This window comes from Leucopleurus acutus (assembly GCF_964270905.1).
Source record: "Leucopleurus acutus genome assembly, chromosome: 9".
In the NCBI taxonomy this organism is placed as follows: Eukaryota; Metazoa; Chordata; class Mammalia; order Artiodactyla; family Delphinidae; genus Leucopleurus; species Leucopleurus acutus.
Window position 1 is genome coordinate 97,918,542 of NC_139144.1, and position 19,567 is coordinate 97,938,108.

General features: G+C 38.8%; 1 protein-coding gene and 2 pseudogenes across 3 annotated transcripts; all 3 read left to right on the plus strand.

Annotated features, from left to right (window-relative positions):
• The first annotated feature begins 502 nt into the window (after positions 1 to 502).
• LOC309966280 (olfactory receptor 2A2-like) lies at positions 503 to 1,138 on the plus strand (annotated as a pseudogene). Its single transcript has one exon. The product of its transcript is annotated as an olfactory receptor 2A2-like (transcript).
• A 10,864-nt stretch (positions 1,139 to 12,002) lies between these two features.
• Positions 12,003 to 12,925, plus strand: LOC309966508 (olfactory receptor 2A7-like; the record flags this gene model as incomplete). The annotated part of the gene is given in 4 exon segments (XM_082846611.1): positions 12,003 to 12,165; positions 12,168 to 12,229; positions 12,233 to 12,382; positions 12,386 to 12,925. Coding segments are annotated over 4 exon segments (915 nt in total).
• Positions 12,926 to 18,409: 5,484 nt separating this feature from the next.
• Positions 18,410 to 19,333, plus strand: LOC309966506 (olfactory receptor 2A1/2A42-like; annotated as a pseudogene). Its single transcript has one exon. The product of its transcript is annotated as an olfactory receptor 2A1/2A42-like (transcript).
• Positions 19,334 to 19,567: the final 234 nt, after the last annotated feature.

Below are 19,567 nucleotides of genomic sequence, written 5' to 3' on the forward strand. Positions count from 1 at the left end.
TTACTGACTCTATTACCCCACAATATTATTTTTACACTATGGTAAACACTTTGTCCTTCCTTTATAAATGTGGTTCTGAAATATTTGCTACATTAAGACTGAAAATAATTGAAACAGAACAGAAATTAGTATGTGTTTCCTCTGAATTCTTTTGAATTAAATAACTTCAAGTTTTATTAATTCTTTAGACTAATCTTTCTGTCATCCTTCTGTCCTTGGCAGACTATCTTTAGATGTGACGTGGGTCACATCTTGGTAGGATTTCCACTCAGTGCAGAGATGGCAGTGATCCTCTTCTGAATGTTCTATTTTCTGCCCTCAGCCTGCTGGGGAATGGCATGATCTCTGGACTCATCTGTCTGCATCCCAGACTGCACAGCCTAGTGTAGTTCTTCCTCTCTTACCTGTCGTCATTGACATGTCCTATGCTTCCAACAGTGTCCCTGAGATGTTGGTAAACTTAGCAGATCTGAATAGAACCCTCTCCTTTGTCCCATGCATAATGCAGACACTTTTATATTTGACTTTTGCTCACATCGAGTGCCTGACGTTCGTGGCGATGTTCTATGATAGGTTTGCGGCGCTTTGTCGTCCCCTCCAGTACACTGTCATCATGAACTGGAGAGCGTGCACGGTCCTGGCCATCACTTCCTGGACATGTGGATTGATCCTGGCTCTGGTACATGCAGTTCTCCTTCTAAGGTTGTCCTTCTGTGAGTCCTAGGAAGTGGACCATGTCTTCTATGAAATCCTACGTGTCCTCACTGGCCTGTGCTGACCCATGGATCAGTGAAGCTGTCATCTTTGCTGCCTGTGTATTTGTCTTAGGTCCCTTTGCTTGGTGCTGGTCTCCTATTCTAGCAGCCTCTGGACCATCCTGAGGATCCAGTCAGGAGAGGGCTGAAGAAAAGCCTTCTTTCTTCACCTGCTCCTCCCACCATGGTGTGGTTGGGCTTTTCTTTGGCACTGACATGGCACTGATATGGTCCCCGTACTCTAGTCAAAGAGGAAATAAGAGAAAAAGCTGTTATTGTTTCACAGTGTCTTCAGTCCAATGCTGGACCCCCTCATCTACAGTCTCAGGAATGCTAAGGTGAAAGGTGCTCCGTGGAGGGAACGGCAGAAGAGGTCCATGTGAGGGGTGGATAGAACTTTTGGCTAAGTAGAGCCTTCTTCCTTTGGAATGTGGTCGGAGGATGACTTCAAGGTCAGAAAAATTACCTAACAGCAAAATTTGATAAGAGAATCTGAATTGTCCAAGACACTACCTGAAAATAGGAAGAATTTTGATGTGCAGGTTTCATCTCTGGTGTTAAGCATTTTTGTCCAGAGATGAGACATCTGGATTATCAATATGCTTAAAGCCATAAAAATCTAAAGAGCACAGTTTTTTCAAGAAATGGATTAATAGCTTATTTCTTAAATTCTTGTTGTTTAATTATTGAAACAATGTCATTACACTAAGTAACCAATTCAATCATAAGCATTCACATCGCCTGGTAACCAGTGTTAGTTTTCAGGGAAATGAACACCCAGAAGGAAAATTCCTGGCTGCAGAATGTTGCTCAATACATACAGTCATTGCAGAACTAAATGTCTCTACAATACCAGGTATGAGTCAAGTGAAGACAGGACTGGGATTCACTGTCGGATAGCGAACAATTTCCAAGTCATCTGACAAGAGTTGAAAAATACTTAGTATTGACCAAAAAAAGATAACACTGTCTCATAACCCATTATAGAAATGTTTCCATCCCTCCTTTACTTCTGCTTTGATTTTTACCTCTCACCTACATTCTCTTTTAGTCTCCCATTTATGTTTTACAACATGCATAATTAAATGCAGATTTATTCTCTAATTACCTCACTTTCCTACTATTTTTATATCTCTTAACAAGGTTTCCTCTGAAGCTTCTGCCTTTTTATTTTCAAGACTAGCAGAGTATTTTCAGGCAATAATATTTCACTTTATTATGTCTCTCAACCATTAAAAAAATAAAAAGTTAAATAGTAAACAAATATATAGTGGAATATAGTAACATATTAGAGACTTGACTTCTTAATGGGCAAAGATAAGCCACACTAATGATTATGCATGGAGTGGGACTTCCAGAAAATGTCATGCAAAATGACCATTACTTCTAAAACAAACTTTCCACTCCTGGATGAGATTTTCCCTCATGAAACCAAATTATTAAAACCCCTTTTTTTCAGTAATCTTGTAACTACTATATTTTAATTAAAATTTTAAGTGCAGGGGAAAGGTTTTCTAGATTCACATTAAAAATAAATTAGTATGTGTCTTGACTATACCAAAATAGCTGGTATTAGATTTACACTCCCACCATATACAGCTGTACAATCTCAACAACATATAGAAAACAACTTTTGTCAATTGTTGAAGAAATGGAGGGGATGCATATGAGGTGAATACATTGGCCCAAACTCTCCCAGGAAGGCATTTTCCTGGACTTTGTACAGGAATATGGAACCCAAGGAGGGATCAGTGGTCTTGGTGACCAGAGGAAGCAATGATTAGAGTTCAAGGCTGCTAGATCAGTTAGGAATTGGGGGTCAACATCCAATATGAGGAGAGCAATAGAGAGAGAATCCTAGAAATATTCATGTTAAAATGTCATTTGTTTCCTGAGTTAACTCCCTAGCTATGTGAAAATGGGCTAACGAGAGACCTAGCAGAAAGTAGCAGCAGCAGCTGGAAGACTGAAAGAAGAAAAAAACCTCACAAATTCCTGGGGAGATGTTAGAGTTCAGATCCAGCCAGAATGGGAAGAGATTGGTCAAAAGCAAACAGAACAAAACAAAAGTTAGAAACTCAGATGGGGCTCTAGAAATTCCATGTCTTGGGAGAATTCCCATGTCCTGGGACTAGGGGCTGTGTTACTTACCATGACACAGCTTAAAACTGAACCTTAAGAGGAACAAGGTGATCTTCAAGTAGTCTAACTGCTCTCCAGAAAAAAAAAAATCTCAAAACTCTTGAGAGTTTCTATAGCATATTATCCATAACTTCAGCATTTAAAAAAATCCCTAAACATGCAAAAAATGATTGGTAAGAGATAATAAGTTACTAGGAAAAAACAGATCATTCAGATATTGGAGTTAATAGAAAAGGATATTAAAATATCTATAATTGGTATAAAAGAAATAAAGGAGAGAATAGATGACAACATGTAGTATTTCGATTGAAAATAAGAATCTGATTTTAAAAGTCCAGTTACCATTCTAAATCTTTCCATAAAAGAAATCTGACAAATAACTCATTAGATGTATTTTGCAGAAGACAGGCTACAACTGATGTCAAGATTAGTGAAGTTAAAAACAGTTCAATAGGGCTTCCCTGGTGGTGCAGTGGTTGAGAGTTCGCCTGCCGATGCAGGGGACGCAGGTTCGTGCCCTGGTCCGGGAAGATCCCACATGCCGCAGAGCGGCTGGGCCCGTGAGCCATGGCCGCTGAGCCTGCGCGTCTGGAACCTGTGCTCCGCGACGGGAGAGGCCACAACAGTGAGGCTACAACAGTGAGAGGCCCGCGTACCGCCAAAAAAAAAAAAAAAAAAAAATACAGTTCAATATATATTGCCAGAACTAAAGAGAGAAAAAAATAAAGAACTCAAGAGGGCAAAATGAAGTTGTAAGAAAGAGTCAAAAGGTCTAACATACATGTAATTGGAGTCCCATAAGGAAAAAAGAGGAAAAAATGGGACAGGTGAATTACTTGAAAAAAAATAATGACAAGAAGTTCTAAAATCTGACAGGCAATATCAACACACTGATTTAAGAAGCTTGGGAGAACTCAAACAGGATAAATATAAGTAAAACCTCACTGAGAAATATATTAGTCAAACTGCTGAAAATGAAAGGTAAAGAAAAAACATTACAACTGGCCAGGAAAAAAAAAAATCCATTACTTTCAAGGGAACAACAATAAGATTATAGTTGACTTCTTAACAAACATCATGGAAGACAAAATAAAATGGAATACCATCTTAAATTACTGAAATTAAAAACTGTCAACATAGAATTCTATACACAACAAAGCTGATCTTTAAAAATGAATTCTCTAAACAGAAAAAAAGGAAACTTGGAATATTAGGAAGAAAGAACATGGTAAGAAAAATTATGAGTAAATTCCATAGGCTTTCCTTATCCTCTTGAGTTTCTCAATTATGTTTGATGGTTCAAGCCAAAATTATATCTTTTTTTGGTACTTTTCTAAATTTATGGAGAGGAAATATTGAAGAAAATTATAAATTGGAGAGAGTCAAGAGATGCAAAAGGAGGTAATATTTCTATACTTCATTCAAGCTGGTAAAAAGTGACATCAATTGACTTATATATATATACACACACATATATAATATAATATCTATATACACACACATATATAATATAATATCTAGACCAAGCACTAAACTATAAAAAGCAACCAAAAAGCTATACAAAGAAATATACTAAAAACACTATAGATAAATCAAAATGGAATTCTAAAACAATATTCAAGTAACCCACAGGAAAAATAAAAAATAGAGAGTTGAGACTGAAAACAAAACAAAATAAGACGCAAGCCCTAAAGTATCAATAATTAGATTTGATATAAATGGTCTAGATGCATCAATTTAAAGACAGAGGATGACAGTGTATTAAAAAGCATGACCCTTCTATCTGTTTCTTGAATGCCGTCTATGAGGAACTCACTTCAAGTTTAACAACATAGGTGGATGGACTTAAAGAATGGAAAAAGATATATCATGTAAACATTAATGGAAGGAAAGCATGAGTAGCTATATTAATATGAGATAAAGCAAAGAAAATTTTCAGAAACAAAGAGGAACTTTACGTAATAAAAAGTTTAATCCAGCAAGTAGACATAGCAATCCTAAATGTGTATCACCAAACAAAAGAGTTTCAAAATATATGATGCAAAACTGTAGACAAATCCACACATGGTTAGAGACTTCAGCACTGCCACTTCAAAAACTGATAGAACAACTAGAGAGAAAGTCAGCAAGAATATGGAAGAACTCAACAGCTCCATCAACGAAAAGAATCTAATAGTCATTTATAGAACATTCCATAAAATTTACAGAACAACAGCAGAGTGCACATTCTTTTCAAGGGCTGACAGAACAGTTAGATCTATTCTAGCCTGTAAAAACACCTCACCAAATTTAAAAGAAATAATCATATGGAGGAAATTCTTCAACCACAATGGAATCAAACTAGAAATCAATATAAGAAAGACAGAAAAATCTCCAACACTTGAAAATTTTAAAATACACTTTTTAAAAAACTTATAAGTCAAAGAAGAAGTCTCAAGAGAAATAAAGAAAATATATTGAACTGAATGAAAATAAAAACACAACATTTCAAAGTTCAGAGAGGGAAACATACCAATAAATGTGTACATTAGGAAAGAGGAAAAGTTTCAGATGAGTAATAGATGTCCTTACCTCAAGAACCTAGAAAAAGAAGAGCAAAATAAATTCAAAGCAAGCAGAGGGTGGGAATTAACGAAGATTAGAACAGAAAACACTGAAATTTTAAGCAAAAAAATCAGTAAAGCAAAGAGCTGTTTCTTTTAATGAATCAATAAAATTTAGAAATCTCTAGCAGGATTTATAAGGGAAAGACACAACCTAAAAGTATCAGAATGAAACAGGGCATCACTGCAGACATCAAAGGATAATAAAGGAAATCATAAACAACTCAACACATATAAATTTGACCACTTAGACAAAATGGAACACTTCCTCAAAAAAAACAATCACAACTCACCCAATATGAATAGACAATTTTCATAGCACTATAACCATATAATATGAATTAAGAAAAGTTAATTAATAATTTAAAGATACCAAAAATCAAATTTAGGAAAGCGAAGACTTATGTTTACAAAAACACACCCCGCCCCCCCCCAAAAGACCCTGTACGTGTATGTTTATAGCAGCTTTTTTTGTAATAGCTCAAAACTGAAACAATCAACAGGTGAATAGTTAAACTGGGATACACAGAATACGGCTCAGTAATACAAAGGAGCAGACCACTAATACATGTATCAACCTGGTTGAATCTCCAGAGAATTATGCTAAGCCGGGGGGGGGGGGCGGGGGGAAGCCAAGCACAAAAGATTATCTACTAATCACACTGTATGATTACATTTATGTAATAATTTTGAAATATCAAAATTATATAGAACAGATTTGTGGTTAAGGACAGAGTGGGTGTGGGAGGGAAGTCGATGTGGCTAGAAAAAGGCAACATGAGAGATTCTTGTGCTGATGAAAATGTTATTATGCACCTTGACAATATAGTGATTATGATATTGTATCATAGTTTTGAGAGATGTTACCAGTGGGGAACCCACATTCTGGAAAAAGATGTCCTCAGTACCTATATTCAACAAAATGCTCACGTCCAGACTCTTTAAAGAATGCTTACAAATTAACAAGAGGGAAAAAAAAAACCCTCAAAAATTGGGCAAAAGATTTGAACAGGCACTTCATACAAAAGGATATCTAAAAGGTCAATGAGCATATGATAATCTGTTCAATACAATTACTCATCAATAAAATATAAATAAAATCACAGAGAAATACCACAGTGGTTAAAATTACAAAATTAATATCAAGTGCTGGTAGGAGTGTAAAATTATAAATCCACACTGGAAAACTGTTTGGCAATACCTACTAAAAATAAATCTGTGCCTATCCTATGGTTTGGTAATGCTATTCCTTGGTATATACCCAGTGAAAACATGTATAAGAATATTCATAGAAACTTAAGTTACAATTGCCAAAAACTAGAAATAACCCAAATGTCCATGAACAGTAGAATAGGTGAATGAATTTTGGAATGTTCATATTGAATATTACGCAGCATAAAAAAGAATGAACTTCTGATACCCAAACAACGTGGGTGAATCTCAAAAACATTATATTGGGTCAAAGAAGCCAGAGACAAAAGCATCCATAGTGTGTAATTTATTTATATGAGATTCAAAAACAGGCAAAACTCATCTATGTGATGGAAGTCAGAATAGTGGTTACCTCGGAGTAGGAAAGTGATTTCTAGCGATGAGGTGGTCACAGGGATTTTCTCTTGTGATGGAGATGCTCTGTGCTTCTGTCTGGATGGTGCTTCCACACGTGTATTGATACATGAAAATTCATTGAACTATACATTTAATATTTATAGCTCTAGCACTTGGAACTTTTGACTGGCAGACCACGTGGATCTGAAGGTATCTCTGGTAGATAAAGATGTCTCTGGTAAGCCCCAATGGGTGAATCATGAGACAGGCCACAGGGACTCCGCATCAAAGCTTTCCAACTCCAGCAGAAGACAACACACCTTTCTCAACACCATTCCTCACATATTGCTGAGACTTGGGAGAGACTAATCACAGAGTATCAAGTTACTATAAATCCAGAGTTGCCTGTCTTGAACTGAGATGCTATCAGACTCACCAGATCATAGGAGAGAGTCATCACAGCAATCATGCATCATATACTGAATGTGGTACAACTTAGGACAAGAGCAGGTGCAGAAGACAAAGTAAGTTGGATGGACAGTTGGCCCAGATCCCCATATCACCTGTATCACTGATGCTTCTCTCTAATGTATGTATGTATTTTTGTGTATGTGTGTGTGCACACGTATGTATTATCTCCAAGAGATTTCTTACAACCAGTTGACAATTTAGGAAGAAAGGCCTGATACAAGGATGATTTGGCTAGATATATTGGTGCAATATATGTAACACTCAGGTGGGGGGCCTTAAAGGTAATTAATGAGGGTAAACTTGACATTGCCCATAGTTAGCCATTCAACTATTCCTCTACCTTGTGGAGAGAAAAGTTTCCCGAGATAAGATATTCATGGATTCCTGAAAAATGGCAAATGTGCTGATTGACTGATAATGGATCTGGAAGGAGGACAGTTGGAATATTGGGTGAATGGAGGTATGGGAAAAAGATGTGGGATGGTACACAAAGTGTATGAATCTGTATATCCCATATTCATGCCAATCAGAGACATCATTGCAGAAGAGGCATTAAACAACCAGGTATAGCCAGTAAGTGTCAGGCAGCCTCTGCTTTCAGCCACTCCAGTGATTACACAGTGAGCACACAAATGCATTAGGCATGGTAACAGAGGTGGGGGCTTTGCACCAGCACAGTCTGCACCTCACCAAGGCTGCTTTACTGTGCTGAGTATCTGTTCTCAATATGGTACCTTCCTCTTAAGGAGACCAATAAGTCAGTTGGCGGCATGCTGATTCCTTCTACCCTACAAAGGGCAATGATTCACTGTGAGTGCAGATGACACACATCACAGGTGTGACTTTCGCTTTCTTGTGTGCGGTATCTTGATTAGTACCTCTTGGAGGGCCATTAGATTATCTGATTTCTGATACGGTTTCCCACATAGTATCACCTCAGTCCAATAGGCCCATTTCACAACAAAGGAAGTGACAAAGGGCAAATGACCAAGGGATTCACTGGTTCCAACACATATTGCATTGCTCAGAACTTGTAGACCTGATAGAAATTGTAACCTGACACACAGATTTAAGGCAGTGGACTGTTGATAACACCCTGAAGAATTGGAATACTGTATTCCTCCAGTATAGACTGGGATAGTAGTATTTGCCTACTCTGATAGGTAGAATACCTATAACCAGCCCCACCATAAGGGTAGAGAGGACAGGAGTTGGCCCTCTGCTTTTACAGAGCTCTATCTTTCCCATAAGGGCAGGTCCGGAAATTTCAAAAAGGGAAGTTTTTCAAAAGTAAGCTTCACTCAGCCCTTGTGCCTTATTCATTCACCCTCCAGGCAGATCACCGAGCTGCAGGGCATGTCCAACGTGAAACCCTAACAGGGGCGCCCACACATTTCCGGATCTGTGCTCAAGGATGCAGCTTCTGAGTCGCTATCTAAAATGATTTCATGGTTATCACCTTTGAATATAAGTTTATTCTCCTATAAGGTTCACGGCAGCTGGGAAACAGGACTTTGTACACTAAAAGAAATATGGCTTTGGGAGTTAAGGTCAAGTTTCTATTTCACTGTCAGACAATAACCAGGGATGAATCTCTGCATCTCCTGAGTGCCTCTTGAATGTTTGGGAGCTGGAACAACATAAAAATTCATGAAACTATAATAAATTCCTATATTTGGGTACCTGTAATATTCATGGGGTCACCAGAGTATAACTTAATATGTGTGTATCCTTTTAATTATGAAGGTATTTCCTGTTCTTATCTTAACCTCTAAAGATCTCGCTATTTCTCTGGCTTCCTCAGAGACAGAGACTGCCAATCCTCTTCAGTCTCAGAAGGGGAACAGTGGTTGGCTTCTTTACGTCTCTATAGGGAGCACGCTGGTGTAAGTGAGACCTGCTGTCTCCTGTCCTACACAAAGCCCTCATGACAATTGAGAAGGTGCCCTGTGGAGATAATACATGAATAAAGCCTTCTCTTCTTTTAGGCAACATGAAAAGCCAATATCCTTCCTTGACAGTTCTCAGAGGAGGAACAAGCCTTCCAGCACCATCAGGAAATTTAGCCACACCAGGTATGTTTGCTTTTTCTGCATGAAGATTTTGTGAGGTCCTTACACAAAAATCATCCCTAGATACACAAGTTTCTTAATTACTTTTGTGAGTTCTGGTCAAATATATTTTAACATCATTTTCATTGCCTGTTAGCTTTCACTGTCACTCTTCAATATCATGCAAAAGTATATTTTTATTAATGCTCAAATTTTTCTCATTGATAGTAAAAATAGTAGGCTGAGTAAAAGATACTATTAAGCAATATATCAATATGTTAATATAATCAATATATGAATGGTTATTTTTTACTGGTAGCTATTTTTAAGGTAATGAGATAAGTGTGTACGACTTTCTGGTAAATGTTTAATATTAATCAAAAAAGTCCAGTACCTTTTAATTTTAAAAACTAGGCTTAAAGTACCACTAGGCTTAAAGAACCACTGCAGAGACAGTATCTAAAACCACGTATAGAGGGAAATCAAATATCTAAATATATAAGGACAAATATTCAGTTATTGGATAAGTATGTATTTATGTACAGTATTATGAGACCAGAGTCTAAGCAGTTAGTATGTGTTCAGAGTTCCTATCATTGATAGCTCCACCCTCAGAACAATGGTAGGTATGTAATAGGAAATCAATAAATACCAAATTATTTTATTTTCAAACTTCTGGACTTGACACTTATCATTGGAATAGCAATAGGGGAGTAAGAAGGCAAATGGGATGATTTTTAAATGGGTTGATAATTTTATAGCCATTTAAATGGAGAATTACTTCTCACTCTTGCTCTGTTCAAGACAAGATGATTTTACATTAAAAAATGGGAATAGGGCTTCCCTGGTGGCGCAGTGGTTGAGAGTCCGCCTGCCGATGCAGGGGACGCGGGTTTGTGCCCCGGTCCGGGAGGATCCCACGTGCCGCGGAGCGGCTGGGCCCGTGAGCCATGGCCGCTGAGCCTGCGCGTCCAGAGCCTGTGCTCCACAACGGGAGAGGCCACAACAGTGAGAGGCCCGTGTAACGCAAAAAAAAAAAAAAAAAAAAAAGGGAATAAAATTTAAGCAAGAAGGGCAATATCATGTTTCTACGTACATTCTAATTGTGGAATCATAGAATAAGAAAGATGATTTAGTTCAATGTCTCAAGGAATTTAAAGACCCCTTTGCAGCATCCCTCACAGAAGTCCTCTAGCTATTGCCAATCGCGTGCAGAGTCAGTATCCAAAACTGGGTATTTCTAGAGTGTTTATCAATATTGAATCAAAATCTAACAAAGTTACTGAATCTGTTTCTGTGTTTAGATAAACAACACAGTACTAATCTATTCAGTCATTCATATAAATGTTCATCTAAGTATTTTGAAAAGCTAAATATGAAGAAATAGACTTCAGGCTGAAAATAAGTCATTATATTTGAACAAGAAGAGATTTTGTGCAATATTAGTTGTGGAGGTGACAACAGATGCAGGAGTAGAAAGTGTGTTTCGACAGGTAGGTGAGAGGCTAATGGTGTATCTGGAAAGTGGTACATCTACCTTTAGTATACCCTGCCCTTGATGAGCCCTTCCAAGTTGAGATTAGACGTACTGCAGCTTAAGGACTTCAGCATGTGTATCAGTTAAGGGTCATAGTTTTTGAAAAAAAAAAAAAACAACAGAAGTAACTCTAATATGAGCAAAGAAAAGCAGAATTTATTTGAGGGATATGAGGTATCTCAGTGAAAGAAACAAAAACTATGTATTCTATTAACATGTGGCAACATAGTCATTGGGTTGGCCCAAAACTCTGTTCGGGTTTTCCGTACCGTCTTAACATCTTACGGAAAAACCCAAACGAACTTTTTGGCCAAACCAATATTTTGAAAACTTAGCCTCTACTAAAAACTTAACAACAAGAAAGGAAATACATGTATATATGTGTTTATGTGTATGTATGTATATATTTTAAGGTTACCAAATAAATTCTTTTTAAAAAAATTTTATTTGTTTTGTTTATTTATTTTTAGCTGCATTGGGTCTTTGTTACTACCTGCAGGCTTTCTCTAGTTGCGGCGAGGCGAGCAGGGGCTAGTCTTCATTGTGGTGCAGAGGCTTCTTATTGTGGTGGCTTCTCTTGTTGCGGAGCACGGGCTCTAGGCTCACAGGCTCAGTAGTTGTGGCTTGCGGGCTTAGCTGCTCCATGGCATGCGGGATCTTCATGCACAAGGTCTCGAACCCGTGTCCCCTGCATTGGCAGGCAGATTCTTAACCACTGCACCACCAGGGAAGCCCCAAATAAATTCTTTAAGCATTCATTTAAAAACACAAAAATTCACTGAAAGTGTTTCTGAACACTTTTTTATACCACAGAAAGGTATAGTTGACATAAATCTATTTTCAAAGACTTCTCTTTAACCATGGACATTAACTGAATTTCCTGTGTCATAGGGATATGGGAGACAATATGACATGTATCACAGAGTTCACCCTACTGGGATTTCCCCTTGATGCAACGATTCAGATGCTTCTCTTTGGGCTCTTCTCTCTGTTCTATGTCTTCACCCTGCTGGGGAACGGGGTCATCCTGGGGCTCATCTCACTGGACTCCAGACTGCACTGTACTTCTTCCTCTCACACCTGGCCATCATTGACATAGCCTATGCCTGCAGCACCATGCCCTAGATGCTGGTAAACCTCCTGAGTCCTGACAAGCCTGTCTCCTTTGCTGGCTGCATGACACAAAGCTTTGTCTTTTTGACATTTGCTGTCACGGAATGTCTTCTCCTGGTGGTGATGTCCTATGATCACCATGTAGCCATCTGCCAGCCCCTCTGATACTCTGCCGTCATGATCTGGGGAGTCTGCATCATGCTGGTGGTGATTTCCTGGACCATTGGAGTCCTTCTGCCTTTGATTCATCTAGTGTTACTTTTACCCTTACCCTTCTGTATATCCCAGAAAATCAATCACTTTTTCTGTGAAATCATGGCTGTTCTCAAACTTGCTTGTACAGATACACACATCCATGAAACTGTGGTACTGGCTGGAATGATTTCTGTGCTAGTGGGACACTTCTCAATTGTAAGCTCATATATGTGTGTCCTCTGTGCCATCTTCAGGATCCAGCCTGGGGAACATCAAAGAAAAGCCTTGTCCACCTGCTCATCTTACCTCTGTGTGGTTGGACTCTTCCATGGCATAGCCATTATCATGTATGTTGGACCCAGATATGGGAACCCCAAGGAACAGAAGAAATATCTTTTTCTGTTTCACAGACTTTTCAATCCCATGCTCAACCCCCTTATCTATACTCTTAGGAATTCAGAAGTAAAGAATGCCTTGAAGAGAGTGCTGGGAATAGAGAGGGCTTTATGAAAAGATGGTGGTATCAGGGTTGACAGTGACCTAGGAGGATATTATCTTAAGAGGTCCCAAACCCAACTCAGCATAAGATTATCTAAGACTCTTATTAAAAATAGAACTGTTGGGGCTTCACTGGTGGTGCAGTGGTTGAGAGTCTGCCTGCAAATGCAGGGGACGTGGGTTCGGGCCCTGGTCTGGGAGGATCCCACATGCCGCGGAGCAACTAGGCCCTTGAGCCACAACTACTGAGCCTTTGCGTCTGGAGCCTGTGCTCCGCAACAAGAGAGGCCGCGACAGTGAGAAGCCCACGCACCGTGATGAAGAGTGGCCCCCGCTTGCCACAACTAGAGAAAGCCCTTGCACAGAAACGAAGACCCAACACAGCCATAAATAAATAAATAATTTTTTACAAAATATTGAGTTCCCTGTGCTGTACAGTAGGTCCTTGTTCATTATCTATTTTATATATAGTAGTGTGTATACGTTAATCCCAAACTCCTAACTCTCACTTTTATAGTGCTATTCTTAAGCATAGGTAAGGAAATTCAGTCCTCTATAAATGTGAACTGATGGTTATTCTGCTGTGGGGACAGTTTGAGGAAAAGTTAATGCTAACTTTCTGAACATATTCCTCACAAATAGTGTACGTATGTGTAGAATTTGGTTAACTTTGTTCTACACAGTGGTTAAGTAGCTGCATGAAACAATAACCTTGTGAACATTGACGCTAGATAAAAAAATAAGAAAAGCCTGTGTGATAGATTTAAGTTAAATATATGGAATCGTTTTCGCAAACCAAGGAAGGTTATACTGGGATGTATTATGGAGTGATCTTTCATTTCAGGGGAGAATGACATTAGTTCAGTCCTTGTGTTTATGTCTCGTCAACAAAACCACAATATATAATCTATGAAGCCCATACACATCTTATCCATTACCCATAACTTGGAGAACAGTGTCAGACACACAGAAAATACTTTAAATGTTAGACTTTCCCAAACCTGGAATGTACATGAATGTGTGTATGTGTGTGTGTATATGTGTGTGTGTATGTGTGTGTGTATGTGTGTGTGTGTGTGTGTGTGTGTGTGTGTGTGTGTGTGGTTGAGGGAAGTGAAGAAAAGGCAAGGAGTTGCTACTTAAAGGATAATCTCTGTAGTTTTTAATAGAATTGTCACAGTTTTGTACTCTTTTTAATCCCTAATATCTCTTCAACTAATCATGCACTTTCCCAATAAAACCATTGAAAGGTCGGAAGCCAAAACCTGCTTTCCTGATCCTTCAACTGTATATTATCCACAAAATCGCATTGTTGACTTACATTGTAATACTTACAATTCCTGTGTGGCAAGAACGCGCTCAGTTTTTTGTCTCAGTTAAATCATTTAACTATTTAACACGTACCATCTCAGTCTTCACAACAACCTCATGAAATAGGGTACTATCACTTTTCTCCTTTCAAAAACGTTAACACTAGGGCTAAGGGGTGAAGAACTATACCCAGTCATCCAAGTAGTAAATGTGTGTCTGGTCCTTATGCTCTTTAATTACTACTCTGTAGTGCCATATACTATCATACACGAACAATCCAGCAGGAGGAAAATCAATAAGGATATAGCTAAACACCACCATCCATCAACTGGATATAACGGACACCTATAGACCACTTCATCCAACAGCAACATACACATTCTTCTCAAGCTCACATGTAACATTCACCAAGATACAGCACATTTGGGGCCATAAAACACACCTGAACAAATGTAAAAGAATAGAAATCATACGATGTCTGTTCTTAGATCATAATGGAATTAAAGTAGAAATCAATAACAGAGAGAGAGCTGGAAAATCCCCCAAATATTTGGAGATTAAACAGCATCCTTCTAACTAACACATGGGTCAAGGAAAACAACTCAAGAGAAATGTTAAAATATTTTGATCTAGGAAAGAATCAGAGAAGGGTTCTATTGAGTACATTAATTGTAACAAATATTTCCTATAACTGGAAAGTAAAACATGCAGTACTTAAGTTGAATTGAGGATTTAAAAATAGCTTTCATTTTTAGGAATGCTATGTGACTCATGCCCACAACATTAGAAAAGAGTTTGTCAGTTCATCAGGTCTTAAATTTTACTTTTTGAAACGTAGGCCACATCTAGTGCTGACATGTTTGTTCATGTATAAAGAAATGATTTCAATCTTAGATATTTACTTTGAAACCACAGAGATCATGTATAACATATTAGTCATAAAACAATTTGCCAATTTTTAAAATGCTAACTTGTGCATACATATAAGATGTATCATTTATAGCATCAAACAATGCTTGAATGTTGCATTCAGAACCACAGTATATTTAATTCATTTCTTAGTCTCTCCTTTCACTTCTGCTAGTCCTTTAGCAAATTCAATCCATTTGAGTTCAGGTAAGATGCTTTTACTAACATGTAGAATGAAATAAAATACGAGGGAAGAAAGAAAGAAAATAGAAGTGTCTTTCAAGTGTTCAGGGCTTAAACATTTTGAGATTCTACAGTTGTTATTATCAAACTTCAGTCAGTGTTCTTTTTGGCTTTGGGATGAATGTCCTTAATTGGGTATGATTATGGTCAAGATTTAAGCAAGTCAGAAATTACAGACCCAGTCCAAGAATGGTCCAAACTTTCAACATTTAGGCATTCACTTATTTATGTGTATTCATTCATTCATTTGTTCACTCAGTAAACATTTGCTAAGTGCCAAAATTACAAAACTAGATACACCTGTTCAGTGTTCACAAGGAGTGGGTTACAATCCAGTTGTCAATATGTCAACTGTTTTTGTAAAGACTCTTAATGTACTTGTTAGGACCTTCTTTCTCTTTTCTCTCCCTTTAGGTTTCCAAGAGATTCATACTTTGTAAGTAGTGTTTCTATTTCCTTTAATCATTTTGGAAGTTACAGAAGGAAATAAAGGAGGACTGAATAAAGAGATTAAGCATTTTATAAGATGCAGATTCAAACTCATTTTCACAACTAAATATTTTAATATGTTTTCCAAATAAATTTAAAAGGTTGTCCTAGCACAGTAGTATTTTATATACTCCTGAAAAAAAATAAGCCTTAGTCGCATGTTAGGAGTTCATAGTTTGGTAGATTCTATTGTGTCTTGGTAATATAATAATTTATTGATAATACTTATTTAAAAAACAGTCATTTGTTGCTTCTAGAGAGGAATCTAGTGGGGATGTCCTTCAGGATTTCAATTAGCTTCTCAGAAAAGCTTTCCTTGGGTTGTATTTCTATGTGATTATCTCTGTCTAGGGCCTGGCCCTCACTTTGTAGATCCAGCTTCGGAAATTTTATTCATTTCTCATCTGTATCGTACTACTCAAACTCAAAAAACGAACCGTGAATAACCCTGAATGGAATTATTTATTATAAAAAAATTGGCAAGAACTTTGCTTACCAGCACATTCTCTCTTTGTCAAAATATCTGCATAAGAAGGTAAATGAATACCTCCCAGTTGATTGGTGAGCATGGAATCGGGGCAGGGGGGTGAGCATGGAATCGGGGTGGGGGGGTTAACTGGAGATTTTATCAGTGAGGGTTATTGATCCCTGAGCACTCAAGCCATCTGAGCTGTAGACATAGACCTTCCAGGAGGACAGCACTCTCATACCATCAGGCCAGACTCCCCAGGACAGTGCTGAGGACGTGCTGATAACAACTGGCCCCATGGGTAACCCTCTTCTTTATTCCTCAGTCTTACTGTAGACAAGTATCTCACACAACTGTCACATTTGGATTCCTGAGTCACGATCAGATCCTCTTCCGCCTCTTCCGTGAGATAGCATCAGAGCTCCTTGAGTGGAGTTTTTGGATGCACTCAGAACTCTCCAGTTATATGTCTACACAGGTTTTCTTGTTTTCCTCCTCCAGTTCTTCCCATCCATTATGAGTGGATTTTACAAGTTTTGCTTCCCCAAAATCAGTATTGTTTCTCTTATTTCCAAGGTCCTCAGGGAGCATCTCATTAATGTCTCCATTGGTATAACGACAACTGGACCAGGATCTTATCAACAAAAGCACCTTTCCATACATTAACCCTGGAGAAGTCTTTTCTTTAGCGGCAAGCAGGCGCAAATTCAGTAGCTCAGCCCCAGGTTATTTTTGCCCAGCAAAGGTGCAACTAAGTGTTTGCACCAGCAAAGATGCTAGATTTCTACATGGTATTTTGAGGCAGCTGTTATCCAGGACTTAAGGACAAGCCAACTATTGTTTGGTACATCACCAATTCACAGAAGCATCAAATACTGGGCCACCAATTTAATGCTATGTAAATCTGTAAAATGACAAATTCACTAAATTTTCTCTTTACGAAAAAGAAATTAGCTATCTGTAAAGCAGATATCAATTCTTGTGTTGCTGAAGTAGGGCAGAGTTGATTTTTTAATGAATTGTCATTTCTTGTCTTTCTGAATTTCACAAATGAAACATGATGCAAACGTTAAGCCGTCACACGGATGGCGAGGCCTGCAACACACTGTTGTTCCAGGTATGGCCTTTCCCAGTTAGATTATGACCTAGACTTTCTCTTTTGATAGGAGTAGAGTAGTAGGGTTACAAGTAGCACATGGGGAACTATGTCTTGAAGTGCAAGCATATGGGGAACTATGTCTTGAAGTGCAAGCACATGGGGAACTATGTCTTGAAGTGTGCATCCACACTCGCCACAGCCTTCAAAACGATGTGTGAATGCCTGACTTCAGACTCACACCCCTACGCACAAGTCTAGATTCACAATACATGAACACTAGGCAGCCCCCCAAATCCAATTCCTACAAATTGTAAGGATTGTTTTTCAATAGTTATTTGGTAAATCAGTAAGTGTGAACCCATCAGTACATTAATAGCCAAATGCCCAGTGGTTGGTTTGATTTCATCACTCATGAGAGCTCACATAGAGCATATCCACTGATTCCTCCTTAGCAACTTAAACAATCACATTGTCATAAAAGTTTCATTTTATCTTTTTCTTCCTCCTGTTATCAGGTAAGCTGCTTTAGAGAGCAAAGTTTGATTTCAGCTGCTGAAAGTGACGCAGTTGATATTTCTTTTGAGAAACTGGAATTACATCTCTTTTCTAGGACTATTCTAATTCTCATATTTGGAGTTTTTCCATTACTGATTACTTCTGCATCCCAGAAATCCTCTTTGTGATGTTGACACGTGCAGCTCCAAGATCATCCCTATTTCATGGTTATTTTATTTTCTCTTTTGATTTGACAGTCTTTCTCCCCATCACAAGTGTCAGTGGCTCTAGGTAACCTATCATTGGTGACACAATCCCCTTCCTCTAAAACTGGATGATAGATTAAGTGATTAACTTAATGAAAAACTAGTCAACACCCTAAAATTTTGTCCTTTAAAAATGACTATTTTTATGAAATAATATCTAGATATTTTTGATAACTCTGTCCTGAGCAATCCCATTTTATCCTTTTCATAGTGAAATGGGGGGAAATCAGACAGTGGTTACAGAATTCATTCTCCTGGGATTTTGTCTTGGCCCAAGGATTCAGATACTTCTCTTTGGGCTCTTCTCCCTGTCTTACACCTTCACCCTGCTGGAAAACAGGGTCATCCTGGGGCTCATCTCACTGGACTCCAGATTGCACTGTACTTCTTCCTCTCACACCTGGCCATCGTTGACATAGCGTACGCCTGCAACATGGTGCCCCAGGTGCTGGGAGACCTCCTGAGTCCAGCCAAGCCCATCTCCTTTGCTGGCTGCATGACACAGACCTTTCTCTTTTTGACTTTTGCTTATGCCGAGTGTCTTCTCCTGACGGTATTGTCCTATGAGCAGTATGTGGCCATCTGCCACCCCCCCCCCCCCAATATTCTGTCATTGTAAGCTGGAGCATCTGCATCACCCTGGCGGTGATTTCCTGGGCAGGTGGCTCCCTCCTGGCCCTGGTCCATGTGGGCCTCGTCCTGAGGCTGCTCTTCTGTGGGCTTCATGAAATCAACCACTTCTTCTGAGAAATCCTGTCTGTCCTCAAACTGGCATGTGCTGATACCTGGCTCAACCAAGTTGTCATCTTTGTTGCTTCTGTGTTTGTCTTAGTTGGGCCTTAGTGTGGGTCTCCTCCACACGCATCCTGGTTGCCATCCTGAGAATGCAGTCGGGTGAGGGCCGCAGAAAGGCCTTCTCCACCTGCTGCTCCCACCTCTGCATGATCGGGCTCTTCTTTGGCAGTGCCATCGTCATGCACACGGCCCCCGAATCCAGCCAACCGGCAGAAGATCCTTTTCCTATTTTACAGTTTTTTCAACCTATGCTGAACCCACTGATCTATAGCCTGAGGAACACAGAGGTCAAGGGTGCCCTGCAGAGAGCACTGTTCAAGGAAAGTCATTTCCAGTTGGAGTGACATTTTTTTTTTTTACATCTTTATTGGAGTATAATTGCTTTACAATGCTGTGTTAGTTTCTGCTTTATAACAAAGTGAATCAGTTATACATATGTTTCCATATCTCTTGCCTCTTGCATCTCCCTCCCTCCCACTCTCCCTAGCCCACCCCTCTAGGTGGTCACAAAGCACCGAGCTGATTTCCCTGTGCTATGCAGCTGCTTCCCACTAGCTATCTACCTTACGTTTGGTAGT